Below are 27991 nucleotides of genomic sequence, written 5' to 3'. Positions count from 1 at the left end.
CCTCTGATTTTTTTTTTTTTAATCTCATGATTGTAAAAGTTGATATAAGAAGTAAAAAATGGAATTCAAAATTTGTTTTCATACAGTGGACCTTGAAAGAATCTGCAGACTACAAATAAATACAAGATGGTACTTATTGGCACGAAACTAACTGCTCATTGCACAACTTGTTATCACCAAAGCTATAGTTTACTTGTAGTACTCTTACACACAAAAAAAAACATTTCCCTGGGACTTTACACAGATCTAAAAATCTAAACACAGACATGGTTATCACTTCTTTTAAATCAAGCTTTCTATAATTCTAGATGAGAATTTCTATAAAATACTACTTCCTTGATTTTACAAAATTCTACAAAGTACAAATGACAGGCAGAGTGGAATGCAAAAAAAGGCCTGTGACCATTCATTTTTTTTCTAAAAATTAAAAATACATGCAATGTATGAAAGTAAAAAGTGTTTCTACGTACAAACTAAAACTATGATCCCTGCTCAAGATATGTCTGCTATTGAAAAGTGCAGTGTTTTGAATAAGATTTTTGGGGTCAAGTGCAAAGATGAAAAAAGTTCAGCCGATCTCCAAAATACTCCTTGGTTTAATTTTTTTTCCAAATTTTCTTTTTTATGACTACCACAATTTTGTCTACAGTCCTCAAATATCAAATAAAAATATGTACAGAAAAAAAGTTTGGACAGCAGTTACGCAGGCTGATTCCTGGGAGAGCTGCATTTGATTTCACCTGCTCATCATCAAAAGCAATAGCCTACACACCCCTCCAAAATGGACAATTCCTACGATATGCAAAAGTTCAGCAGATTCCATTAACTGTGAAAGGGGTGGCAGGTCTATTATTGAATGCATTTAATAAATCTTCCAGCCTACCCTGAGCGCAAATGGCTTCCTAGTTTTTGACCTGCTTTTCCCATGTAAACAGAGAATTGAAGTAAATGGCAGTCAGGAGAACCACAATACTACGTTGATTGCCATCAGTTCAGGTCAGATTGTCGCTAGTGATTGCTTCTACAATTGGTAAGTTATGCACAAGCCTCGATATGAATCTCAGTTTCCAATCTTTGGATAACCAGATACGGCACACCACTTATTTCAGTTTCAATTATTTACAAAAAAATTGTATTATAAAGCGTTGACAAGTCCAAGACTTGTTGGCAGTTATTTTTTCTTCATTTTTAATTTCTGGTTGTAAAATATACTATCCCTGTTTCTCTCCAAATAAATAAGATGAAATGTCAAACAACTTGCACTGTTACATGTGTTCATTTAGTCCAGCACCTTGAGTGGTAGAAAAAGAGTTGGTCTCCATAGTAACTTACTCCCATGGTTGAGGTGATGGAGGTAATTCTGAAGCACTAGCAACAGATGAGCTGCAAACGGGATAATAAAATATAATAAATTAAAATTGTCTACAAGGCAGTATAAGAAAACAAAATTGTCAGAAATTGTTGTCGCAATGAACATTCATAATCAGGTGGATGACATATTGAATTTTAGGAATTCAACTGCCACAATCAGATTTACAGAAAACATAACCTGATCATTATGTCTATAACTAAACAGGAAAGTTTTTTCATAATGTTCATTTCATATTTTAACCATCCTTACCTGGCAAAACTCTTGAAGGCAGCCGAATGAGGGTTGATGCATAATGGTACACTGTTACCATGGTGTCTGTCTGTTATAAATGTATGAAGACGATCTATAGATGGAGAAAATATGGGAGTGGTGTAATAAGTGATTAATTCTTGAAATAAACATTTCTGGCACACAATATGCACTTTTACTTCAGGTATGCATCCAGTGAAACAAACGTGGTAGTGCTTTATTCTTACAAATACAAGGATTTTATTTAATGTTTATTTACAATAGACAACTCTGATTAAGTATATTAGTAAACATTTTTGTTTGGGGGGAGTAAAATAAATCATATTTTTAGGTTTGACTGAATTATTATAATGATAGCAACAAAGTTTACAGTCATGGTTTAGTACATGATACTTATTATAAGGGACAGCCTCATTTTTATGTAGAAGTTTACAAAGTATCATTTTCAGTTGGTTGGAAAATTTTGAATATGCATCTCAGAAGTGAACAAGCAAACAGTTACTTTTTAAAAACAGTGATGCCAATAGTATGAGATATCAAAAAAGTACAATATAATTGAAACGTACCTTTGACTTGATGAGCAGTTGTGAGATGGTCTTCAAAATTTGAGTCAAATGGCACTGGAGCAATTGGTTCAAAGTCTGATGTATATTGTCTTCCTGATGACGTATTATGACAACATCGACACATACATGTATGATATCGAAGTCTTCCTTCATCTAAGTAGGGATGCGCCAAGGCATCTATGCACTTGATTCTCTTATCCTAAATACACAACAAATTTAAAGTTAGTCTGCATTCATGCATACATTGTCGCATGCTAACTAATACTCTATAAAGTTGTTTTCGTAGGATTCTTTGTTTTATTGAAATGACAGCCTTTAAACAATTGTGATGTTCAAACAAAAAAATTAACTTTACAAAATACATTTTCTGAATGACATTTTTCACAAACTTTATTTATGTACATTAATAATGAATACAAATGATAAATCTATTCGTTATACTCTGCATTTATTTATTTAACTAAACAAACACAGTAAATCTCATTCAATATTAATCATGAACTGTATGTTATGCACATGTAAATGCATTAATTATTCACTGGGTTTTAATTTGCTCTTTTCGTTGATACGTAAAATCTTAAGCGAACATTTGAAATAACAATAAATCTCATAGTTCCACAGGCAAATTTTTTAACTTAAAACCATCAAATATGCTCAAAATATTAAAATAGTGAAATTAAATACCAGTCAAAACTAAGTATTGAATAATATATGCATAAAAAAAAAAAATCACAAACTACACTTTCTTTTGCATCACAGGAAAATTCCTCAAAAGATTTCAATATTATGTAAAATGGAAACAAAAATAGTGGTTTTCATGTGCAGCTATTTTAAGACCCAATGCAACATTACAACAATTAAAGAATATGTGGTCAAGGTTTAGATCCTGCCCACAGTGTGAACACTTACAGGATTGAAGACAAGCATTCTGCATAGTAAATGTACAGCTTCATGAGTAGCTTGGTTTGATAGGTTATAGAGTGCTGCTAATGTTGGTGGCTTCTGGGCTCCCCTGAGTATATGTGCTTTAGCGCCCTCACAGGCATGTTTTAAATCTTCCATGTTTGGAGTTCCCAACAGGTCTGTGATAAGATCCAACTGCAAAAAAAGGATAATTACAATGCTGTCTGAACATGATTGTAATGCTAATTTCAATGTTTAGGTTTCGGTTACAGAATTCCCTCTTCCCTATAGACCAAGTACACTCACAGATCACTAGTGATTACTGTATATGGTCAGTGACATCACATTATTGCTGAAATACAGCAGGCATCCTTTATTTAGCCCCCAAAAATATCTTGGCACATACTTTAAAACATATCCTAAACATCACTGATGTTACATTATATATAACAATATGCTAACAAATAATTTTATTGCATCTTAAATATTGTAAATATTGAAATTTACTACAACTAAAATTTAAATTATATGGATTATAATACAGGTCTGTTTTCTTTGTTTTGAAAAGAAATGCATCATTTATCATATATTTATCATACTCCCTGGATTGAGACACGCCTCATTCACAGTCATTTCTCTCGTGTACATGGCTATAATTTACCTTACACACATTGTAAGTGTTTGAGGTTAAGAATAATATACATGAAGACAGTCACTTGTATGGAATGTCTCAAGTCTAGACATGGTCAGGAAATGCCACTAATTGATAGTCATAGTGTACAGTAATTGGTAGTTTACACACTGTTGAAACACTGCAGTGGTTTAAGTTTGTACACATATAATTGCAATGCAAGGATATAATAAAAAAAAAATTGTATGTGATGCCATCACTTCTTGAACCGTGACAATCCCATGATGCATCACTTCCTTCAGAAAAAAAATTTAATTGAATATATGTCGAGGAAAAAAAGTTGTCAATTTTACCAAAAACAATGCAAACAAGTTTTTGTGAGTGTTCATTTAAATTTTTACACAATTTTTTTTTTTTTTTTTTTTTTATTTCTGGCACAATTCACACTGATACACACTTACATGCAAGATAAATATTTGAAGATTTTTTAAAATTCAACTTCAGAAAACTGAGTTTCAGAAATACCACAATCAAAAATCAGAAAAAGTCCAATACATGTTTAAAATATTTTATGCACATGATAAATACTCTGCAAAGCTATAACAGTTTCAGACTTACTTGTGCTACGGGACTCTGTGCTTGGAACAATATTCGCCTTCCCAACAGTTCAGCAAATATACACCCGACTGACCACACATCAACCCCATAGCTGTAATGTTTTGCTCCCGTTAAGATTTCAGGTGCTCGATAGTACTGTGTAACAACCTCCAATGTCATATGTCTATTTTCATCAGGTTCAATCACTCTGGCTAAACCAAAATCACAAATCTAAAACAGAAGCGGAGATGATTTTGAGACACGTCTATTGCAGTGTAGACTCATTAGTCTAGGGTGTCATGGGCAAATAACTGACATAATATAAAAACATACAAAAAATGATCACACCCTATGATAGAAGCACATATCAGAGATAAAATAATACAGCAACATATGGAAAAGTTGAGAAGACTGACCTGTTGATATTGGGGTCAGTGAGATAACTTTGACAATTACATTAAACAAAGTTTCATGCTGGGCGAGAAAATGACTCATTTATTAGTATTAAGAATCTAGATAATGATTCACTAGAAAGTTTGAATAGCCAACTACCTCGCCATCTTTTAAAGCAAGAAGGTATATTGTTTTACCGTTTTTGATATTAGGACAAAAGAATATTTACAGAAAACAATGGTTATACTGCAAAACAATTTATTTTCACTATTTTGATTTTTTGAGCATATTCACTGTGTTTTAATTTTCACGTAGATTTAATTTAGCAGATTTTTTTTATCAGCCAAAATTAAAATCCAGTGAATAATTAATGCATTTACAGTAACCATAATAATTACATTTTATTAATAAAAATTGCTGAAAACAAAACAATGATAAAATCGTATGTTACAACAATAGATAGAGCACTTCACTATGTTTTGATTACTCACTTTAAGTACACAGTTACTGTTGACAAGAAGATTTCCTGGTTTGATATCTCGATGGAGGATATTTGCTGAGTGCAGATACTTCAAGCCTGTAAGTGAATAGAAATAACTGATGAGATGTACAACTACTACAACTTTGAAATGACATCTTAAGATCATCAACAACCATTTTTTTTTTATTCAAGTTACAATGTTAGTATTCTGCACTTGAACTTGAATAAATAAAACACCAATACTACGGTACATTATTACAAGAATACCACAAAGTATGCACGAAGGCAGTACGGTACATCATCACGACCTGTACTACCCTTGTCTATTGTTTTCGGTGCTAGATATCCATTAATCATAGATACACCATTATGTGGTAAAACGAAGTCTTCTAAAGACTCCTCATAAATAAATAAACGAGGGAGTTTGTTGAATTGCGTACAATCTATCAGGTCAACATTTCGTTTCCTGTAGACCCCGCGCGTATCCAATTGCTATAGCATGTCTTTTGATCGTCTAACTGCTACAAGTCCCGATTAAAGGGCAGCAGACAGACTAGTGTGACAGGCAGACCTAAGTAAGCAAGTCAACAAAAAGAGGGGAAAGCAAACTACCACATGTACAGCTACAAGTCCAAAATGTTTATTTTGGCAACATTTTAGTACACTCACACTATTTTGTTCTGTTGGAAGGCTAGAACATAATGCACCTTTAATACAGTGAAGGGCATAAAGCTGTACTGTAAGTTTATAAATGTGTTTATTAATATTTGTAAATACAGATGAGCAACTTTTATTCAAATATTTAATTGTGATTGGCCCAAGATGGTCTATACCCCTACTGCGCACACATACCTAAACTTGACATAGCAACCATGATCGCCCACATATTCAAAATGAGATGCGGTAATCGCTGATTGGATATTGAACTATCTATGATGTCACAATTTTAATTGTAACATTCAATTTTGATATATAAAAATTTATGTTTATAATGTCCACAGCTTTATGCCCTGCATTGTATATCATACATGTGCTCCATTAAACACATAGAAGACAAACAAATCATTTAACTTATTACTGGGTATATTATGACCACTGAACACGCCTATTAACATGCACATTGCAATGGAGCAAATACGGTACATTAAATTCTTCAACAAAATAACAGGCAGTTATATTTTCAGTACCGGTATTTATTTGTATTCAATTATTTCTGGGTAACATAAATGTAACAAAATAATTGTTTCGCATGTTTTCCAATTATCAGTTGCACTCAAGTGTTTGTGAAACACTGCTACCCTGATGTCCAAAATCACTTATTGGTATATGAATATATCTGAGCACAACTAGTCATTTCACTATTGCATTTCACAGTGAGGCTCCTGATTTGCATACAAGTAGACCTTGGTTAAGGCACCAGAGGGCATTTACTACACAACATAGACATGGACAATTCTAGAACCGGATACAAGAACACGCATTTCATTGGTCAATCCACTCAACCATTCATCACATCTGGTATCGTATCACAAGCTTATTGTATCAAATTAGCTTTCTTGTTAGATAATTGTTTAGAGGCATCACTGAGCATAAACTTTTTTTTCAGGTTGTTCGTTGTATTAAAACAGATATTCAGATTTCCAGGATTTTTAACACTATGGTTTTATATTGTGTTCTTTTGCACAAAACTACATGACATTCCAACAAACGATTTTCCCAGAAACCATGATGTGTACCGGGTACTCAAAATACTCAAAAGGCTATGGCACATATCCAAATTTTTAATTAAATGAGCACTTTTAAAACTAAATTTTGTGAGAGAATTTTCACCATAGTTATTATATAGTTAATAGGTTAAAACACCCGCAAATGACCTTAAATTCAATTTGCGTGTTGCCATTGCTAGACAATATGTTTTTGTACTAGATTTAAAAAAATCCAATCAGTAGTGAAATGACAGAAATTTATTTCAAATTCAATTTATTTTAAAATATTCTGTTAATTTCCAAATAATAAAAGCATGATTTTTATTTAAATCAGTTTTACTATGAGTTATTACGGTAATCAGTACAAGCCTCTTATGCGGCTTCCTCCCTTTGTCTGACATTTGGTGGCGTAGTTTCACTTTGGGAGAAGCTGGAAACTGTCAACTACAATAGGCTGTTACTTAGAATCTTTATAATTTTATTTATTAAGTTATTATTTTATTTTCAAATGTCCATTTCTGGGCAACAGAAATCAAAAACAAATGTGTCTGTGGGCAATTCACAGCTAGTTAACCTTAATATTGTAGCTAAGTAAGTAAGCTTCTACAGATTCTGAAATCCTCAGTATAATTATTATAAATATAAAATCTGCATTTTCAACACCAAAACATTATCTGAGCTCAAAGATATGCATATACTAAAACTACTCAATGTTTAAAGTGAGAAAACAAAATTATGCCTTAGGCATGTGCCTGAATTCTGTTAATGAAATCAGGCTGATTTTAACCTAGAAACGAAAAAAAACGGCAAAATCGTTTTTGTTGTGGATGCCAAGGACATGCCGCTTGCCTATCTTTAGATTATATAGATATAGTGAAGACACAACATTAATATGTACTGATAAATATATTGAATTCAATTTAACTCAAAAATGAGACTGCAAAATATAGAATATTGTTTCTTAGGCAAGTTTAAACCTTCGACGCCATATTTTTTACCTCCAAAATTTCTGTATTTTTGTAATCATTTCTTCAATAATTTTGGACCAAATGGATATAACTGCTGGTCCTAATAATTTTTTTTTTTTTTTGAAAAATAAAAAAGAATTACCGGGGGTACACAGGTTAATATTTTATAAATACAGTTAAATTTTAAAATCTTTTATTCTGCTAAAAAATGTTTACATAATTTTTGTCACCAGTACATGTATATTGCAAACAGTTAATTTTTTTTTTCGTCAACCATTATTATGAAATTTACTGTGAGAACAAGCTAAAGACCACCACTTTCACTATTTCTGTAGATTCGCAAATTTCAACCAAAGTGTTCAGAATGTTTTTTTAATGAAAAAGAAACAAAGAATGTAAAAACAGAACAGTATGAAATGCTGATTTATCCACAGAACAGAAACTGCAATATTGTTCATTTTTATGTTATTTCATTTCAAGACAAAAACAATTTGTAAAGCTAGAACTTACAGGAGACATTCATTCATAATCATCATGTCGAATAGATAGATTAATAAAAGTATCATTTATCAATGACAACAGGAAAAAAAAGGATATTAATAAGATTCCGTTTAATAATCATACTTGTCAGAAAACAGTGCTCTAATTAGCTTTTTCAAATGAAGTAGGACCTACTAGGCAACAATCTCCTAAATCAAAATCAGAATGATCAATTTGGATAGTTGATTAAAATAAAATGTAAAGACAGATTTTTTCCTGCAAAATATCCATATAAGCAATATGATGCAGTATTTTATGCAAATTTTAACGTAAACAAGTCATATTTGGTCCAATCATGAAAAGAGCAGACTTGTTTCCATAGTGATTTCAAGCCCATTATTGACAATCAAGGGCAGTTGTATTTTGGGTAATAATGGTAAAATATTTAGTGCAAAAAGACCTTTTTCCTTCTAACACCTGTTTTCAGTGTGCCACCAAACTTGTACAGTGAATATAAAGTAATGGCATAAGTATAATTCATAAATTTAAAAATAATGGACAATATACAGATTTGATTGAATAATTTTTTTTCTTATAATTATGGGATCTTTCATACTTAAATTGAAAAAAACATTTACTGTAGAATACTTTATTTTCGCTTGGAATTTATTTTCGCTATTTTCGCTGAAGGGATGATTCCTTGAAAATAAAATCCAGTGAATATACTTTTTTTGCTATATTTCACATTAAACTCAGTGAAAATAAGTTCCAAACAAAACGCCCAAAAAGCCTTTTTAGCGAAAATTAATTCCAGCGAAAATAAAGTATTCCACAGTATTAGACTACACGTAAATCTTTTATTGGGGAAAAACTAAAACCTGAAAACATACAAGGATTTTATTGCCACAGTGAACCTGACATCAATGACCTTTCAATGTACAGGTAATAAAAATACAAGCATTTGAAAGCACAAAGCCATCAAAGAAGAATATACCACATGTCAACTTGGAGCTGACCTTGTAGTGTCATTCATGTATTATGAGGTTATAGGGAAGATAGAAAAAAAAATTAAAAATACAATTCAAAACATATTTTAATTTGATCATTACCGTATTATAGAGAAAATAACTAAAAAGGCTGGTCAAGTTCATTTTTGGGGGGAATTTAACATATATCGGTACATATTCTGATTTCTGAGAGTTGTTTAAGTTTCCAACAAAAAATAAAATAAAAAAATGTTCTGCCAATTTTTTTCACTCCATAATAATTCGTATGACCTATGAAATAAGGAATATGAATTTAATTTAATATTTATTTAGATAATCAGCATTTGTATTCTTACTCAGAATAGAGTATTTTTTCTAAAAAATAGGCAAGAAACTTGTGATTAAAGCACTATTTTATAAAATACTAAGTACCACAAATGCTTCTAATTCATAACAGTGAACCACAAGTATCTATCTTATAACTTTTTTTTGCTGTACATCTCCAAACGAAATGTTGAGGTATGATAATCGTATGATCAGATCAAAATGGTCCAATAGTCAATTTCTCAAATCAAACTATCTAAAGATTTTTTTACCTATTTTTTGTGCAAAGAAATTACTTTAGTGGCCATATGTATTTGTCTAAATTTTGTAAACAGTAGTATATAATATAAAAAAATATACTACCGGGGTATGTTTTAATGTAAGCAACTATGGTAATGTAATCATAATTAATGTACCCTACATTTCCCTGGCCATACCCATCCATTATGATTTTCAATTTAATATTCATTCCACAGATGTACATGTACCTTAGCTCTTCTTGACCTCAGAGCCAAGACCCTGGAAAAATAAGACTGTCAGAGACATGAGATTAAAAGAAACAAAATTGAAGGACGAATATGGTTGAATTACAATTCAAACTATATAGCACATTTTTGCAAGGAATTAAATTATGAAAAAGTATAACCATAAATTAAACCTTTCAATCCAAAGTCAATTCAGGCAACACTTATCAAATAGTTTCATTTAAAATCCGCTCTTTTCCACATAAAATGTTGTGAAAATTTCAAATTTTGAATAAAAACTAAAAGCAATGTAAAATTTTCTTTTTTATCTAAAATTACGATTCAGTGAAAATTACAGAAAAAGTTATCAAATTTACCGCAATTTGAACAGGGAATATAGAGGTAAATTATTACAGTTGGTGCATACAAATCTTTAAAGTTTAGTTTGAGGAAACTAAGCAGCTTTCAGTTAATACGTCTTTCAGGAAACTGTAGTTGTATGCACTCAATACAAATGATGTGAAACTATCCATTCTTGCATCAATTGCATCACCTAGGCACTCAAGTAAAGAAACCCTTCTGGAAGAATGTACATATATATGAATAAAAGTACTGGATACATACACTATTTCCCTATGTGACTTTCCTACTTAAATCTTAGGTATTGCCTGTTTTGTATCAAGTTTATTTTCACTGATAATTGATGAGTTGAATGTAAAATAGGCGAAAAATGGGACTCACTAGTTTTTTTTATTTTCATTGATTCATCCCTAAAAACAGCGAAGATAAATTCTAAGTAAATTTCAACTTTCCAGGAAAATACAATTTTTCAATTTAAGTTCAATCTCTCCTAGTCAATAAATTTGAAGGAAATTTCTGCAAATTAAAGTGCGCTACATGTAAATGATTAAAGATTAAAGAATAAGATATTGTAAAAGTTGGGGAGGACAAAGGAGTCAGCTGGGATTACTGGGCGAGTCTATGACTAAATATGCATACCAAACCAATAACTCATCCGCTATATCATATTTAAGACAATTCACTACTGTTTTATAGAACAACATGGTATGAGTGAATACACATTAGATAGTAAAATAGTGGTAGTAAATTATGGGGGAAAAACTTCACATCCAATTCATTTTTAAGTGGAAATTAATCTGGGGGGGGGGGGGGGGGCAAAAGCTCACTTTTGTATTTATTGATAATTTTCACTATTTGCAATTTTATCAATGAACTAATTAGTTTCTAAAATAGACATGTTTATGACTATAAAAATCATTCAGAATAAAAAAACCTATACCAGCATTAACAAAATAGATATTTAAAGATACATGACATGAGAGATACACAATGCTGGTGGAGCTGTGTGATAGGTGACCTTTTACACAATATCAATAAAGCAATCAGAATATATTACAGCAGAGAGAATGTAAGATTATCAACCCGGAGTCTCTTAAGAACAGTTGGACTTCACAAAAAGCCATACAAGATATTGATATTATATCATCTACCATCATAGGTAAATTAGGCTTCGTAATATCCAAATTAGCAACTGTAATATCCAAATTGGCAACAGTAATATCCAAATTGGCAACAGTAATATCCAAATTGGCAACAGTAATATCCAAATTGGCAATAGTCGTATCCAAATTAGCCACCGCCATGTTCGAAATAGCCACCGTCATGTCCAAAATAGCCACGTCATGTCCAAAATAGCCACCGTCATGTCCAAAATAGCCACCGTCATGTCCAAAATAGCCACAGTCATGTCCAAAATAGCCACAGTCATGTCCAAAATAGCCACCGTCATGTTACAAATAGCCACCGTCATGTTACAAATAGCCACCGTCATGTTACAAATAGCCACCGTCATGTTACAAATAGCCACCGTCATGTTACAAATAGCCACCGTCATGTTACAAATAGCCACCGTCATGTTACAAATAGCCACCGTCATGTTACAAATAGCCACCGTCATGTTACAAATAGCCACCGTCATGTTACAAATAGCCACCGTCATGTTACAAATAGCCACCGTCATGTTACAAATAGCCACCGTCATGTTACAAATAGCCACCGTCATGTTACAAATAGCCACCGTCATGTTACAAATAGCCACCGTCATGTTACAAATAGCCACCGTCATGTTACAAATAGCCACCGTCATGTTACAAATAGCCACCGTCATGTTACAAATAGCCACCGTCATGTTACAAATGGCCACCGTCATGTTACAAATAGCCACCGTCATGTTCAAAATAGCCACCGTCATGTTCAAAATAGCCACCGTCATGTTCAAAATAGCCACCGTCATGTTCAAAATAGCCACCGTCATGTTCAAAATAGCCACCGTCATGTTCAAAATAGCCACCGTCATGTTCAAAATAGCCACAGTCATGTTCAAAATAGCCACCGTCATGTTCAAAATAGCCACTGTCCTTCAAAATAGACAATATCCAAATTGTCATAAAAACATCTTCAAGCATCATGCGGCATGTGAGTAATTTGGAAAGAGCAATGACTGCTTCAACACCTCACATGCATTAAAATTTGCCATGATAACATAGGATAGTGACATGAATACAAGACAGCAGTACCGTATATGATAACATATTGTTTACTTACCTCGTAATATTTGATAGAGGAAGACTTTGACATGGTCTGCACTCAGTGGCTGGGGAGACACTATAATCTTATGAAGATCACTCTGTAATAATTCTGTAACTACATAACTGAGAAGTGAAAGTTAAGGATAAAACTACAAAAACGTGTAAATTTATGTAAAAAAAATTCTTGTTTCAAAACTTTATTTTGAGAAGAATTATTATACTTGTACACCGAGGAAAATAATTACTATGCTGGATTGGCATTAGCTCTTGAACAGTGGGTATAATAAACTATAATCTAGCAAGATAAGCAAGTGGAAACTAATGTACATATTTATGTTTTAAACTGATTCATACAGCCAAATCACAAATACAAAACATCTTTGAGGGTTGATACATTTTATGTTCTATGTGAATTGTACCCTGTTTTCAACTTATTTCAAGGGTTGATTCATCTCATCAAAACACCTCGTATTGCTGGAAAGGACATTAAAAATGCAGAGCAAATGAGCCATAATACAAATAAGGGTTATGTCTGATATTCTTTTGTTTGTTGAAACAGTACATAAATAACATTTTTATTGTCAATGTCAATTTTTTATTATTAATAATAATAATAACCTTTATTATAACCGTAAAGAAGTTACAATTCTTTTTTGGTTTGTAAATAATAAAGTTTTTTTTTTTTTTGATATAGTGTATATAAACACCAACTTAACTACTAGTTAGTTAGGCATGTTGTCGAAACAAATGAATTGGATTAAGAACAATGCCGTTTTGGAACAGCTGGTTGAAACAATGAAGTCAGTCACGGTCTTGTTGAATTGGGGGTGCGGTTAGTAATAGGTACTTTTCAAGTTTTCAATTTTTGTTAAGAACTCTTTAACCCCGAAGCCGGAATTGGGGGTGCGGTTACTATTACGTATGCGGTTTATATTAGGACTTTAACGGTAGTCTTTTAGTAAAAGCATTGTTTAAGTATCTGATAACATGTCTAAGCAGAGATGGCTCTGTCATGTTTAAAATCATTTTGAATTTGTCTATGTAATTCTGTATTGAGAAATTATTGTATATTCTGTTAAATTGTTCATAAAGTTTGTGTCTTTCATTTGTATATATTTAACAGTGTATTATGAAATGTATTATAATATAATATATCAGTCATGCTTTGTAAATTATACTTTTATTGAGATATTTGAGAGGATAAAAAGTCTGCGGCCAACAGAGTACCACACAAATTTTAGTTTGAGATTAAAGAATCACTGTATTATGTCTTCAAATCTTTAATCTAAATTATGAGAGACATTAATGAAAATAAATTAATTTTAATTACATTATAAATTTCCTAGACAGAACAATAGAATTAATTGAACATACACAACTCTCATTTGTAAGATTTGTAAATTTATTTATAACTTATTTAGATGCACATTTTTATAATGTTACAGCCAAGTTCAAAATTTTTCTTTCAGGTATAATTGTGGCTCAGATAAATGTACAATTTTAACACTTCATATTTTTTTGTCACTACAATACACGTAGTATAATACACATATGTGTAGGAATAGAGGATTGCCTTCATGAAATAACCTTCTCCATATACCTAGTTTTCCAATTTTCCAGTATTCAGAATTAAAATTGTATTTAGTAAACACCAAAATATAGGACTTCCTGTACAAGCTACTCTGAATACTTTTCCTGTGCTTAGTAGACACCTAGCCTATTTGATTTCCTCACAGATGTTTGCCACTCAGCTATATAAAGCCACCAAAGCAATTACAAACATCCTTCCTCTACCCAGCCATTAAATTAAAATGATTAACTATTTTACATTGAATACAGCTATTGTGCTCAATTCCCAGTGGGAGTAAGCAAACTAAATTAAACTGCCACTAATTGATTATGCTTTTCATTTCAGTTTTATTTCATTTTGTGTTTTCACAAACCTTGTATTTCATCAGTTAATTTTTCTCCACAATGTCTTATTTCCAGTTTCGTACCCTATATTGAACACTATATTCAGTCTATTGTGTCCGACATTATTTTCAAAAAAGCCAGCAACAAAAGCAGAGAAGCGTGCTATAAGCCTCCAGCTGATAGTCAAAATGAATGGGGAAAAAATGGAGTCATGAGGCAATGCGTTAACTGATACCCAATATTAAGTGCTTTGAGACAATCAAGGGGTTTTATAAATTTAACAAATTCTAATTCAATAAATATTCAAATCAAGCAATTTCAAGGAACCATATTTTATTGCAAATCGTGCAATAATCTAGCGGTTGACAGACATTCATCAGTAGAGTACCAATAATTAACAGCATTTAATACCAAAGACAACTTAGGCCTTTCTCAAAATAAACCAAAATTTGACCATGTTTTTTTAATGAAGAAATCATAGAAAAATACTTAGAAATGATGACCAACAATTTGACACTCAAAGGCTTTCATTTTACTGCTATATATACCTGTTATGACATAATTACAGCACTATACAGTGGCCTTGTATAAAAACACAGACAAGAGTGATTATATGTACAATAACATTGCAGACAATGAAGGCACAATAATAGTGTAGTCTTTTGTGTTACCATGTCCTTGAACAGAGGGGCATCAAAACTAATTTTAGAGGAGTCATTTAAAAGGTAATTACATTAATTAAGATATGGATCTACCTTGTGGCAATATTCTACAAAATAATGAAGTTGTAAAAAAAAAGCACTAGTAGGCAATTTGTTATACTAAAAGAGTGATAAATGTTGCCAAGAGGCAAGATAGTAAGGAAGACATATGTGGGAAATGTTGATGGCATCCATAGCATTTTATCTGGTGGATAAATAGGCAACCTAGTTCCACAGTAAACCTTGAACTAAATTTGTTTTGAAAGCAGTACATAGCAATGGATAAAAAAACCTAACAGTATTCATCTGTTAAGCTTGGTACTGATACAATTGCTTGAATGGCATGCAGCCACAAAAAGTGCAGTCTGGTTCTGGAGATGTGCAGTCTGGTTCTGGAAATGTGCAGTTTGGTTCTGGAAATGTGCAGTTTGGTTCTGAAAAAGTGCAGTCTGGTTCTGAAAAAGCCCAGTTATGTGTAATTTGTAGGAAAACTACCAATTATTGATGGAAATTACCGTAAAACCACTTACATTTTTCAAGACAATTTTTCATGAATTGGCAAGTCAAAAACAATACATTTATTTTAATCAGTACTTGAGGAACCCCCCCCCCCTCTCCCGAGCAGAAAAGCTGTTAAATCCGGAAAACGCAAACATTTCTAGCAGTGAAAATTATAAACTTCTCATATTATTGAGAAATTAGTTGACTTGGAAGCTCATTAGATTTTAAACAATGGGCCAATAGCTGTTGGTGAATAACAGGTGTTAATAGAAGGATGGGAATAAGAATAACTTTTACCATTATGCCCTGCACAGATGTTTTGTTAGTACAGTGATTGATATAGAAAGGTGGAGGCCACAGGATGCCTTTTACTTCAGCCATTCAATTGTAAAACTATACAATGGAATCACTGTTGTTCTTTTGTTGTATCTGAACACTCCAGCCACTTGCCGTTCTCGCTCGCATTACTAACTGTGGAAATTGATGTGGAAAATGCAAATTTGGCTCACTAGCCATGATTGTATTGATGCTTATCTGATGTGCATGCAATATGTGTGTTGTTGTGAAATGAGTCTACTTGATGAGGTGCCTGTATCCGGAGAACGAGGTTGAACAGAGAAAAATGTTGAGTATCATTAGTGACGGCCATTCATCATTTGTAGTTCAATGTATGCAACAGTATATGTAAATTTTTGTCATAAAATATCACTGCACATCCAGAATGTATTCCTTCAAAGTTTTTGCAAAGTGAAATCTGCAAAGTGAAATCTCAAGTGGCCTTTAATTTTTATTTAAATTGTCATCAAAACTTCAATTTCAATTTTTCTAAAATCAATCCTGTGAACTGATGTGGGGCATGGTAAACAAAGATTTTTTTTTTGAACCTAACATGCAAAAAGTATTTTCTTATTATTGCTAAGAATCATTTTATTATTATTGATTCATCAATATCTACAAGGAGTAATAAAATTATTTCTGAAATTTGTCAAACTGAAGGTATAATATAATAAATGAAAATCAAAGTACATGTAGTGGCAAAAATACACAATAAATTTGTCTACATTTGATGTCTCAAGCGATAGTACCTTTTCCTATTATCACTGTGAATTGAGAAGAATCATCAAGAACTCTTCCAACAAACATTTATTCTGTATTATTAATTAGTACACTGCTTTTTGTGCATTGGAAATTACAAGTCAAACCCATTTGCAATTACTAATGGTCAGATTGCTAATAAAAGTGACTTGAATTCAAAAATTCAGCAGCAATGCACCAATTTTTTTAAAACACACTCAACAAATTTTTAGACTTTCAAATTTATAAAGATTTAAGCAAGCATGAAAAAGTCGTAGGTTTCTCAGGATACTCTTACTACAACACATTGTAGAAAATATGGATACATTTTTTTTTTTAGTCGGAATTACATTTTTCGTTTATAATCCCAATTTGGATTTTCCCTGTAGTGAAAAAATAATTCTGAAGTATATGAAATAACAGAAATAAAGTTTTCTACAATATCTAAAATAAAATAAAAAAAACGGTAGAGCGGTTATGACAAATCCTTCAACTGATGCCAGTAATATTTTTCTGTAAATAGTTTTAATTTATTAAACTGTATTGAAATGTGACCAACCATTTTTGGATTTTTTTCCCATTATCAGATTTATGTTTTATATTATAAAAAATAAAAAATATCCTTTACATTTTATTAATGCAGCAGTAATATTAAATAAATTGCAAAAAGATTTTATTAATTTAGTTACTATTGTACATAAGAATTGAGTGTTCTCAATGTTGTAAACTAGGCAATACAATTTTCATTAATCAAACCTTTACAACTTTCTCTACTTGAACAATTCTTTATTGTAGGTGCATTCATTGCCAGAAGCTTTTAAGCAGATACTTAATTTAAGTAGTTCGTAACAGTTTATTATTTCACGTCTTGTCTCCGGTTTTATTTAAACTGAAAACAAATGAAGTTCACAATAAATTTGTCAATTCATTCTCACCTTCAAACGACTGGTAGAATCTAATTAGAGTTGATAGCTTACCTGAGTAAACCGAACTGCAGTCTAAGCTGACTAAAATAAACACCTTTTCCAGTATCTGTAGACCAAACCTATTACAAATTAGATATAGGTTGCCACTGGTGTAGATCACCTCAAATAAAATGTGACCAATTAGCTAAGCAAATTATTTCTAGATCTTAACAACCAATCAAAAATTGTTTTCTTTGGAAGGTGTTGACAAATCCCATTAGGGGCTCCCTAAGATGATAGTTAATTGGTAGTTCAAAAGAAATGTACACTGGTGGCCAAAATCACTGTCCCCATTGCAAGGAACAATTACAAAGTTCACACAATGCTTTGTTGGGTAGTGAAATTATGTTCTTTCAGAGTCACCAATACAATAAATCATAAATTTCAGCTGGCAGCTGATGAAAGAAAGGTCTTACTTGGGGAAACAATAGATTCTAATATGCATCATAAATCACCTAAATTGCTGAAAATGAGCTTTTTCAAGGCTAAGCTAAGCCTGTTTTAACTGGATGAGGCATACAACTAACTAAATAAAAATTAATTACAACTTTAAAAGAACGCATAATTGCATTTTCTGGGTTTTTCAATTTGGTGTTTCTTGCTCTAAGTATAAATATTAATCAAACATTTATTAATATTCTCGATCCTAATTAATATTTACAAAACCATTATTATTCAAATGTCTAAATAACACCCACCAAAAAGTCATTCAAAAGCTTAATATTCACCAAACTCATTATTCATGAGCCTAATTAATATTCACCAAACTCATTATTCATGAGCCTAATTAATATTCACCAAACTGTCATTATTCATGAGCCTAATTAATATTCACCAAACTCATTATTCATGAGCCTAATTAATATTCACCAAACTCATTATTCATGAGCCTAATTATTATTCACCAAACTCATTATTCATGAGCCTAATTATTATTCACCAAACTGTCATTATTCATGAGCCTAATTAATATTCGCCAAACTGTCATTATTCATGAGCCTAGTTAATATTCACCAAACTCATCTTGATCATGAGCCTAATTATTATTCACCAAACTGTCATTATTCATGAGTCTAATTAATATTCACCAAACTGTCATTATTCATGAGCCTAATTAATATTCACCAAACTGTCATTATTCATGAGCCTAATTAATATTCACCAAACTGTCATTATTCATGAGCCTAATTAATATTCACCAAACTGTCAGTATTCATGGCCTAATTAATATTCACCAAACTCATTCGTCACTTTGTGAATGTCAAATTGTTGAGTGTCAATTGCAATTAGACACTGATTTGAGTTTAAAATCATGGAAATATTGCAATTAGACACTCTGATTTGAGTTTAAAATCTTTATAAATACTACAATCTATAAAACAAAGGTATTCCTCAGCAAATCAGCCATCTTGTAAAAAATTAAATAATGCTGCTAAGCATGGCATTGGTCCTAGTGACAAGTTACAGTTATAATACAAAGTACAATTGTAAACTGTCAACTCAATAGATTGTAAAATGCAAGAGATCACAATATAACAGACAATATAATGCCCTTTTAAACAAAGTCAGTTTAACTCTCTAGAGAGAAATATCATGCAATTTAAATAAGAAACATTTTTGTATGTTGTATTTTTATTTATGTAGCGTTTCAACTCTTGACAAGTGTTTTAATCACCGTTTCTTTTGTGGATAAATTGAATTGACAAATTATATGAAAACCTATAGATAATATTTTGTGGACACAAGTATATTGTTATATATATACGATATTTACTTTTAGGTCAACGTTAGCAAACACAAGTGGTCAAAGCTGAAGTTTTGTATCAAACAAAGAATAAAAAAGTATCCCAACACTTGTGTAAATTTTGTTTTCCCCGAAAGAGCATAAAAAATGTCATATGTTAGTTGTGTAGTCAACTATTTAAGGCAAATCAACTAATATTCAACAGATTATTTTTAAAAGTTTAAATGATAATTTGAAAAAACGAAACCATACACTTGCTAAACGCATCATGCTTATCATAATCCGTAGTTATTGGACTGCATAAGACGTCCAGAAGGTTCAGTCAACATTTCGCTATCGCCTGGGTAATGCGTGCAATGGAAAAAATGCATGTATCAAACTATATGATACAAATTGTGATTCACCCTATATCATACGACACATTGTGGAGGTACATACAATAAAGTATATTATGATCATTTTATATAATACACGAGGGTAAAAATTCTATTAAAGTTACCAGGACTCTGGGCAAAATGTTCAAATCTATAGAAATTGTGAAATGTCTATTAAATAAACTCATCTTCCAGTACCTACAATGTACAGCACTGACCTAGATATAAACAAAATACGTTTAGAGGGGTGTTAACTGTCAAAGCACAAATAATTCAGTATTGCTAGTCAACTTTTTTTCAATAATTTCATACTTTAATGAATGAAAGGAAAAAATAGTAATTTTTGTCCAAATAGATGGGTACAAGTGTGCATCAATTTAGCATAAAACATTGACACTTTAGTATCACTTTGGAGGACAGTCCTTGACCTATCTCTTTGTTTGGGCAAGTACAGTCTGACCTTCAACACCTAAGAGATTGGAGTTGTTCAATGTGGTTTCCTTGTACTGCGCCAGTTAAATCATTTTAAAATTTGTAATTTAACTGAATTTTTGTATATATCATTTCGAAGTAAATGATATTCTAACTTAATATTATAATTGCAGAAAAGTACCGGTATGTTGAGTTCAGCTGATCATGATGTTACTATCTATAGCAATAATAGAAACAGAGAAATAGATTAGGAAATACCAAGTGTTTTTTAATTTGTAGACGTTTAACAATTTACAAGATATCAAACAACTAGAACCTCAACGCTTAATCAAGTTAATAAATTATTCAAAAATTCTTGATAATAAAGTACACTTGTATCATTTCCCAGGTGCCATCTAGATTATAATTGTTTCAGAATTTACTTGTACATATTGAGCTTTTTAATACTGTAATTAACATATGTCGACACATATACCCCCCCCCTCCACGGTTGAAAACACTTTTTGCCAAACTGGTCTTTATGCGAGTTTTGTCATGAAATTCATGCTCTCTCATATACAAGCAACACACTGAATCATTTACCTAATTTATTTTTGTTTAGTCACTTATCAATAAATTATCCATCCAGAGCTCTGAAATGATCTAAAAACAGAAAAGGTAATCTGACCTCATTTTGATGTTAATTTTCTCCAAACCTAGTATGATGACCCTATATTTTTATTTTATATTCTTCATTTTTATAGCACAAAATATGTAAAATTGTAGAAAAAATGTTTTACTCATGAGTGGCATTTTACTGTAGTACGTTTTATTGTTGAACAAATTATTAAGTACCCAAGTTACCAATAATACATATATATATTATTGAATGTATTTTTATAGTGTTACATCCTTTTCCTTTGTATTTGTATTGTTATCTTTCCATTTGTTTTCTTTCAGTGTGTCTTGTTGTATTGTAAACAGTTCGCATTACATTACATTACAGTAAGAAAGGAAAATAATTCTCAATGTAAAAAAAGTACCCAAGTAAATTTTTTTTTAGACTTGAAAACATATGTTTTGAAATAAAAACTGTTGACATCCCAGTCGTTTTATCACCATGGATACAACTGCATTTTTATAATATATATAAATTCTGAATGCAATTTCATATTTAACTTTAATCATTAAAGAGCCTAGAGATCCCATGTTGGTAATTTAATACATTGTAAATACCAATGTTAATTGATACGATTTAACATATAAATCTCGGATTATTAAACTGCCATAGAATTCAAGCCATGCAGTGGATAAACTTCAGTTATTGCATTTAAGTTTTTTTTTTCAAAAAAAATTAAATGTTTAATATTTTCAATTTGCTATTTTTTCATGGTGATCAAAGGGATATATATTTTAATGCATTTTGCATTCACCTCATAAATAATTGAAACTAACGTATTACAATTAATTTGAATTGTAGCAAAAGTTTCATTATGAGGTGACTGCATGCTAAATAGCTGTCTACTTGTCTAGTATAGCTGACTCCTTTGTATTTTTTTTAAGACTTGCAGCCAGAACCCATAGGAAAGTGTCCCATTTTGGCATTCTATCGTTTAAATCACCCATTTCAGAACTAAATGAAACCACTGATTAAAGTTTTTTTTGACTATTCCAGTATTTGAAGGACTCTTAAAACATTTAATTAAAGCTAAACAATTCAAATTAAGTATACTCTTCTCAAACGTGGTTTTAATGTTGCTATTGATTTGTATCAGCTCATTGCATGCCGAGTACATTACTCAATGAAACACAAACAAACAAGTGCCTGTCACAACAACAATTTTAAAAACATCAGCTGAGTTGTCGAATGAAAACAAATACAAACACATACATCCAATATGACATATATTGGTGTACAAGAATAAAACAATACAGAGGCAGCAAAATTACATTTCACTGGGTTCTATCAACAACATACAGATAGGAGATATGCCCTCTTACAATATGCAAATAACTAAAACAAATAGTAAATTGCAAAAGGTAAAAAAAAATACTAGGTCCCACACTAACAGCACTTACATACGAAACTGATACAACAATACAGTCAAAAAGATCGAGACGTATTTGCTACAAAAACCACTTTCTGTTATTACTTTCTGAACACAGTGTCTCTGAAACAACAAAAACAGTATATAATTGACCCTCATTATTTTATTTCCACGCTGCCATTTCCAAAACACTGAAGAAAATATTCTTTTACTCACTAAAAACATCAGGAATTTCCTTTACTTTTTTTTTTCCAAATTTACTCTGCCTTGTTCAGTGTATTCTGGTTTTATCAACTGTACTTTGGATACACTAATAGGTCTATATAAATGATATGTACCTATTCCACGTTTTGTTTCATTTAACAGTACTCTACAACAAGACATTTAAATTCTTCTCAGTCATACGCTCCTTCCATTGACATTAAAGTAGCCATAACTTGAAAATGGATTATTGTAGAAACATTTAATGTTTACAACATGCAATGAATTAATAATCAATAAATGCAAGAATACTTCAATATTTGAGCTAAAAATAAGCAAACACATGACCTGCTTTACTATGAATTCCATGAAAGTTGTAAATAACAAACCTGTTGTACAAAAAGGATACATTTCTTCAAAGAAGTCAATGTGTGGAGGCTGGAGAATGTCTAAAGCTTTTAATACCTGTAAATAATGGAAAATTCAGTAAAAATAAACAACCCAAGTGATACCAGATTCACTAAGACATTTTTGTATTCAACGTTGTACTTTAATTTTTTGGGGTAAGTAAAATACCTTTGATAAGAAAAATCCTTCAGCTAAAACATCAAAATACTGTAAAATACTTTATTTTAGCTGGAATTAATTTTTGCTGAAAAGACTTTTTGGGTGATTTTTATGGAATTTATTTTCACTAATTTTTGACAAGTTGAATGTGAAATATAGGGGAAAAAGGTATATTTGCTTGATTTAATTTTCACTGAATCTTCCTTCAGCGAAAATTAATTCCAAGCAAAAATTTTACAATAGTTAAATGGTTTCACAGTACAGGGTGGGGCCATTTTGTAAGTTAACCAAACAAAACATTTAGGCCTTGTTGACACATGTTGGAGATCTAAATTGCTTTGTGAAAATTCCTTATATGTACCAGTGGGCTAAATCTGCAATCTGCCTACACATCCAGTGGTTTAAATGCTTTACTCAACATTCACACCATTTCATTTCTATCTAGCTACCACTGGATCGCTGTTAAAAGGACATTGTTTTCAACCCAGAGATCCAGCTCACACATACTGTATACTGTAAAATACTTTATTTCCAATTGGAATTTATTTTCGCTATTTTTGCTAAATGAATGATTCAGTGAGAATAAAATCCAGCAAATATACATTTTTTTTTTACATTAGCTCGTCAATAATCTGTGAATAAATACCATACAAAACACCCAAAAAGTTTTTTCAGCGAAAATTAATTCCAGCTAAAATTAAGTATTTGACAGTACCCTGATTTTTGCTTCCTACATAAAGTATGACATCAATGTCAACAAATTGATAAATTTTAAAACCCGAGAAAACCAAACCTTGCGTATATCAGAAACCTGTCTAAACTGAACACATTTTTCAGTCCATGCTGACAGAAGACATTTCAACTATCTTTACCACTGTAGTTCTTAGCTTAAACAGGTGTAACAGAAAAAAAACATGCAGCCTCTCGGCTGAGATAGTTCCGCTGTTAGCAATGCACATTTCAATTAAAGAACAGTAGATATCATTAGAAAATGAACAATATGCATAGTATCAATGCAATGGGACTTGCTGTTTTCAACAAGAATTCAAAAATATCATTTTTCACCATAAATGATTGTGGTTTTTAACAAGAAGAAAATATCACTTTTTACCAAAAATGACAAAAATATTCACCAAAATTAGAGAATTGACGATATCATTACAAAATGAACAAATTGGAGAGTGGTCCACATGTAGTACCTATATATGTAATATCAAAGCAATTGGACTTGCGGTTTTTAACAAGAAGTCGAAAATATCACTTTTTACCAAAAATGACATAAATATTCACCAAAATTAGAGAATTAAAGATATCATTACAAAATGAACAAATCTGAGAGAGGTCCACATGTAGTACCTATATATGTAATATCAAAGCAATTGGACTTGCGGTTTTTAACAAGTCGAAAATATCACTTTTTACCAAAAATGACAAAAATATTCACCAAAATTAGAGAACTAAAGATATCATTACAAAATGAACAAATCTAAGAGAGGTCCACATGTAGTACCTATATATGTAATATCAAAGCAATTGGACGTGCGGTTTTTAACAAGAAGTTGAAAATATCACTTTTTACCAAAAATGACAAAAATATTCATTAAAATTAGAGAATTGAAGATATGATCATGAAATGAACAAATCTGAGAGAGGTCTACCCAAGGTACATATACACCAAGTATCAAAGCTTTCAGGCTTGTACTTTTCAAGAAGAAGTCAAAAAAGTAAAACTTTGACACGGACGACGAACAATCACTCATATGATAAGCTCCGCTCGACAAAGTCGACAGCGGAGCTAAAAAGAGGTAGAACTCACATTATCATGACGAAAATAGAATAGCATTTTAAGTTCTCTGTAGACTCTTTTACAGGATATAAGATTTTGGAAGACATTGGGCATTTTCTTAAGTGCCACTCTCTTGCCATCCCTTGGATCAGTAACTGACCTGAAATAAATGATTATAAAGTTATAGAAGTTATCGCCTTATAATTGAAATTAATAATACATATAGAAATCCATAAAATTTGAAATAACTATCAAATTGCAGATCAAAAGGTCATGTGGGACATTGTTATTGCGTTAAATATTATTAATTATAATTTTGGAAGATATAAGCAACAAATAAAGCATTGAAGTGGACACAAGGTCTCAGAGCAATATGTAGCAAAGACTTGTAGTGACAACAATGAACTTTAACTGGACAAATTGAGAACAGTGATGAAAGATGGTATGAACACTTTGGTGGTTAACTTCACCCAATCTGACACAGCATTCATTACAAAATGTGAACACATTACTCGTACTAAAAGTCATATTTGCACAATTAAACCATGAATATTGGAATACTGTAAAATACTTTATTTCACTTGGAATTAATTTTCGCTATTTTCACTGAAGGAATGATTCACTGTAAATAAAATCCAGCGAATATACCTTTTTTCCTATATTTTACATACACCTCGGCAAAAATAAGTGAAAACAGTCTTTAAACGAAAATTAATTCCAGCTAAAATATAGTATTTTACAGTAGTAAACTTGTATCCACAGGACAAGAGTAAACACACCATGAAAAATCTCACAGTTCCACTAAAAGGCTTTTTCTATACATGAATGATTATGGCAGTAATAAGCAGAAAATTTGATTATCACAATAATAATTAAGAGAAATATACTATTTTAATTTATCAGTAGCCAAATACTTTACAGTCGTATTCAAAACTAGTTATCACTAAGACATCCAAACAGTCGGCAACGAGTGCTCTCACATGCGATTCATTTTCCAGATCTTTGGAATGAAACTTCACAGAAGAATACTGCTCATTGAAAGTGCCAACTAAAAGCACCAATTTACAACAATTAATTCACACTTGAAAAATGCCTCAAAGAAGTGTGAAGGATTCACAGTCAGCAAATTTACATTTGCAATTTGACATTAACGGGTGTACAGCAATTAATTATGTCAATTAATAAACGAATCTTTATTTTAGATTCATAATAATCATCTTTTATTTTGGTGATCATCCAAGTATTTCTACAAATATCAGTAAACAGTTATTTATGACATCTGTGAGTTAGTCGGCAGATACGTCTGAATAAACCTAGATTGAAAAGTGACTTTAAGAGCGATACTATGGTCTTTCTATCACTGAAGGTTGTACTCGCATATAACCAATATGTTTCCTATTTATCAACACATTACTGCATGTGAAGGACTTGTGTTACTGACAAGTACCCATTAGTAGTCACTGTAAATAATGCCAACACTTCAATCTTCTAGCAGATTGAAACATCCAATGCCTTGCAATTATACTAGAAATCTAATTTAATTTTAATTTTTTTTTAAAAAAGAAAAAAAAGTATCAAAGTTGTTAGTCATTTGATATTATTTTGGGGGTATATAAATAATTTTTGTAAATACAGAAATAGTTGAGTTTTCAAACTGATGACTTTGGCACAAGTAATCTTGAACATTCCGGCAATACTTCCTTTCGATTTCTGAATTTCAAGTTCATATTTAAATGTATCATAAAAGTCAATGACCTTGTGGTAATGTTTAAACTTTAGATTGTAGATTTACTAATAGGCAGATTGTCTTTTTCCCATACTTTTTTTCTCTTGCCAGCTAAATAATTAAAAAATAATTGTACTAGTTGTAGTAATATTATATGAAAAGTAATGGAAGAAACGTTTTTGAGAATATTCTCTTTAAACCAAAATCAGACTATCACCTTTGATCACATGGTTCTGTTATTGACGCCAAAAAATTAACATCCAATAGAAATGAGTAAGGAAATGCGACAAAAAAGTTGAATATTTAACAATACAACAGCCTGACGTTTAACTCGGTTTTTTAAAGATTTAAATCTCTGGCGAGGCCAACTCTGGCAACTTCTTCAAATAAATATTTACTAACAATGTTTGAATAATTCTATACACAGGGTCAAATTCGACATTTTTCTTTTAAAGTTCCTAAAATATCGACAGTATCGATCGCAGTATACGGAAACAAAGAGGGATAGGCGAAACATCACTGTTAGTGAAGCCCTAAAAAGGAACAAAGAAAATTTCAACGGACCGACATCCTTTCTAAGTTTTGGTGCGTTTTTTTTCAAAAAATGCAAGAAAATGCCGAGAGACAGAGGAAAAAGTTTGAGAACTTTTACTTGTATGGCTGGGTCAGTTGACTGAAGTGTCCTGGAGAGTTGTTTTTCTCTGTAACCGGCGTTCAACGATCAGCTGGTCGGCAATTTAAACCGAACCGACAGACAAAGACTCGCAATGCAAGTAGTGACCAAGCGGTTACTTACCACACAACTCCGAAAGCTCCATAGCCTATGGGACGGTCTGGTTCTACATCTGTACGGGTTACTGTCGCTGCTTGGTAGAAGGGCTGAGTGGCGCTCAGAATTGCGTGTTCTCGGGGAGCGGGGGCCCCGTTGTAAGCCATCTGTCTACTGTGACTGCCCACCACCGCCATTACAAACTTGAACGCCTGCCTAGCTGAATGCAGTACATACGCACCGCGGTACGCTCAAATTTAACAAAGGCTCATCGTGCTTCTACAACCTAAAACTACGTAGATTAGTGCAGGCAGAGAGGTAAGATATAAATGCAGCCTTGAAGAAAGATGCTTCAAAACAGGGTAGCCATAAATGTGAAAAATTACGAAATAAAAATGAAAGACCCCGGCAAGTTGTGAACTGGCGAGCAGAGACAAAGCCCCGTCGTATTCTCGTTGAGATGTCGCGAGAGTTCACGAGA

The 27991-nt window shown here is 31.8% G+C and overlaps 1 protein-coding gene across 1 annotated transcript; it reads right to left on the bottom strand.

Moving 5' to 3' along the window:
* Nucleotides 1-4: 4 nt before the first annotated feature.
* LOC100313664 (nemo-like protein kinase) lies at nucleotides 5-27936 on the bottom strand. Its single transcript, NM_001168124.1, is given in 10 exon segments — nucleotides 5-1383; nucleotides 1622-1715; nucleotides 2188-2386; nucleotides 3097-3285; nucleotides 4340-4549; nucleotides 5203-5288; nucleotides 12746-12852; nucleotides 23072-23127; nucleotides 25046-25175; nucleotides 27538-27936. Coding segments are annotated over 10 exon segments (1296 nt in total). The 5' UTR covers nucleotides 27708-27936; the 3' UTR covers nucleotides 5-1328.
* Nucleotides 27937-27991: the final 55 nt, after the last annotated feature.

This window comes from Saccoglossus kowalevskii, chromosome 16 (assembly GCF_978046115.1).
Source record: "Saccoglossus kowalevskii chromosome 16, keSacKowa6.1, whole genome shotgun sequence".
In the NCBI taxonomy this organism is placed as follows: Eukaryota; Metazoa; Hemichordata; class Enteropneusta; family Harrimaniidae; genus Saccoglossus; species Saccoglossus kowalevskii.
The sequence above is the reverse complement of the archived record's forward strand: the minus strand, read 5'-3'. Positions and strand labels throughout refer to the sequence as shown.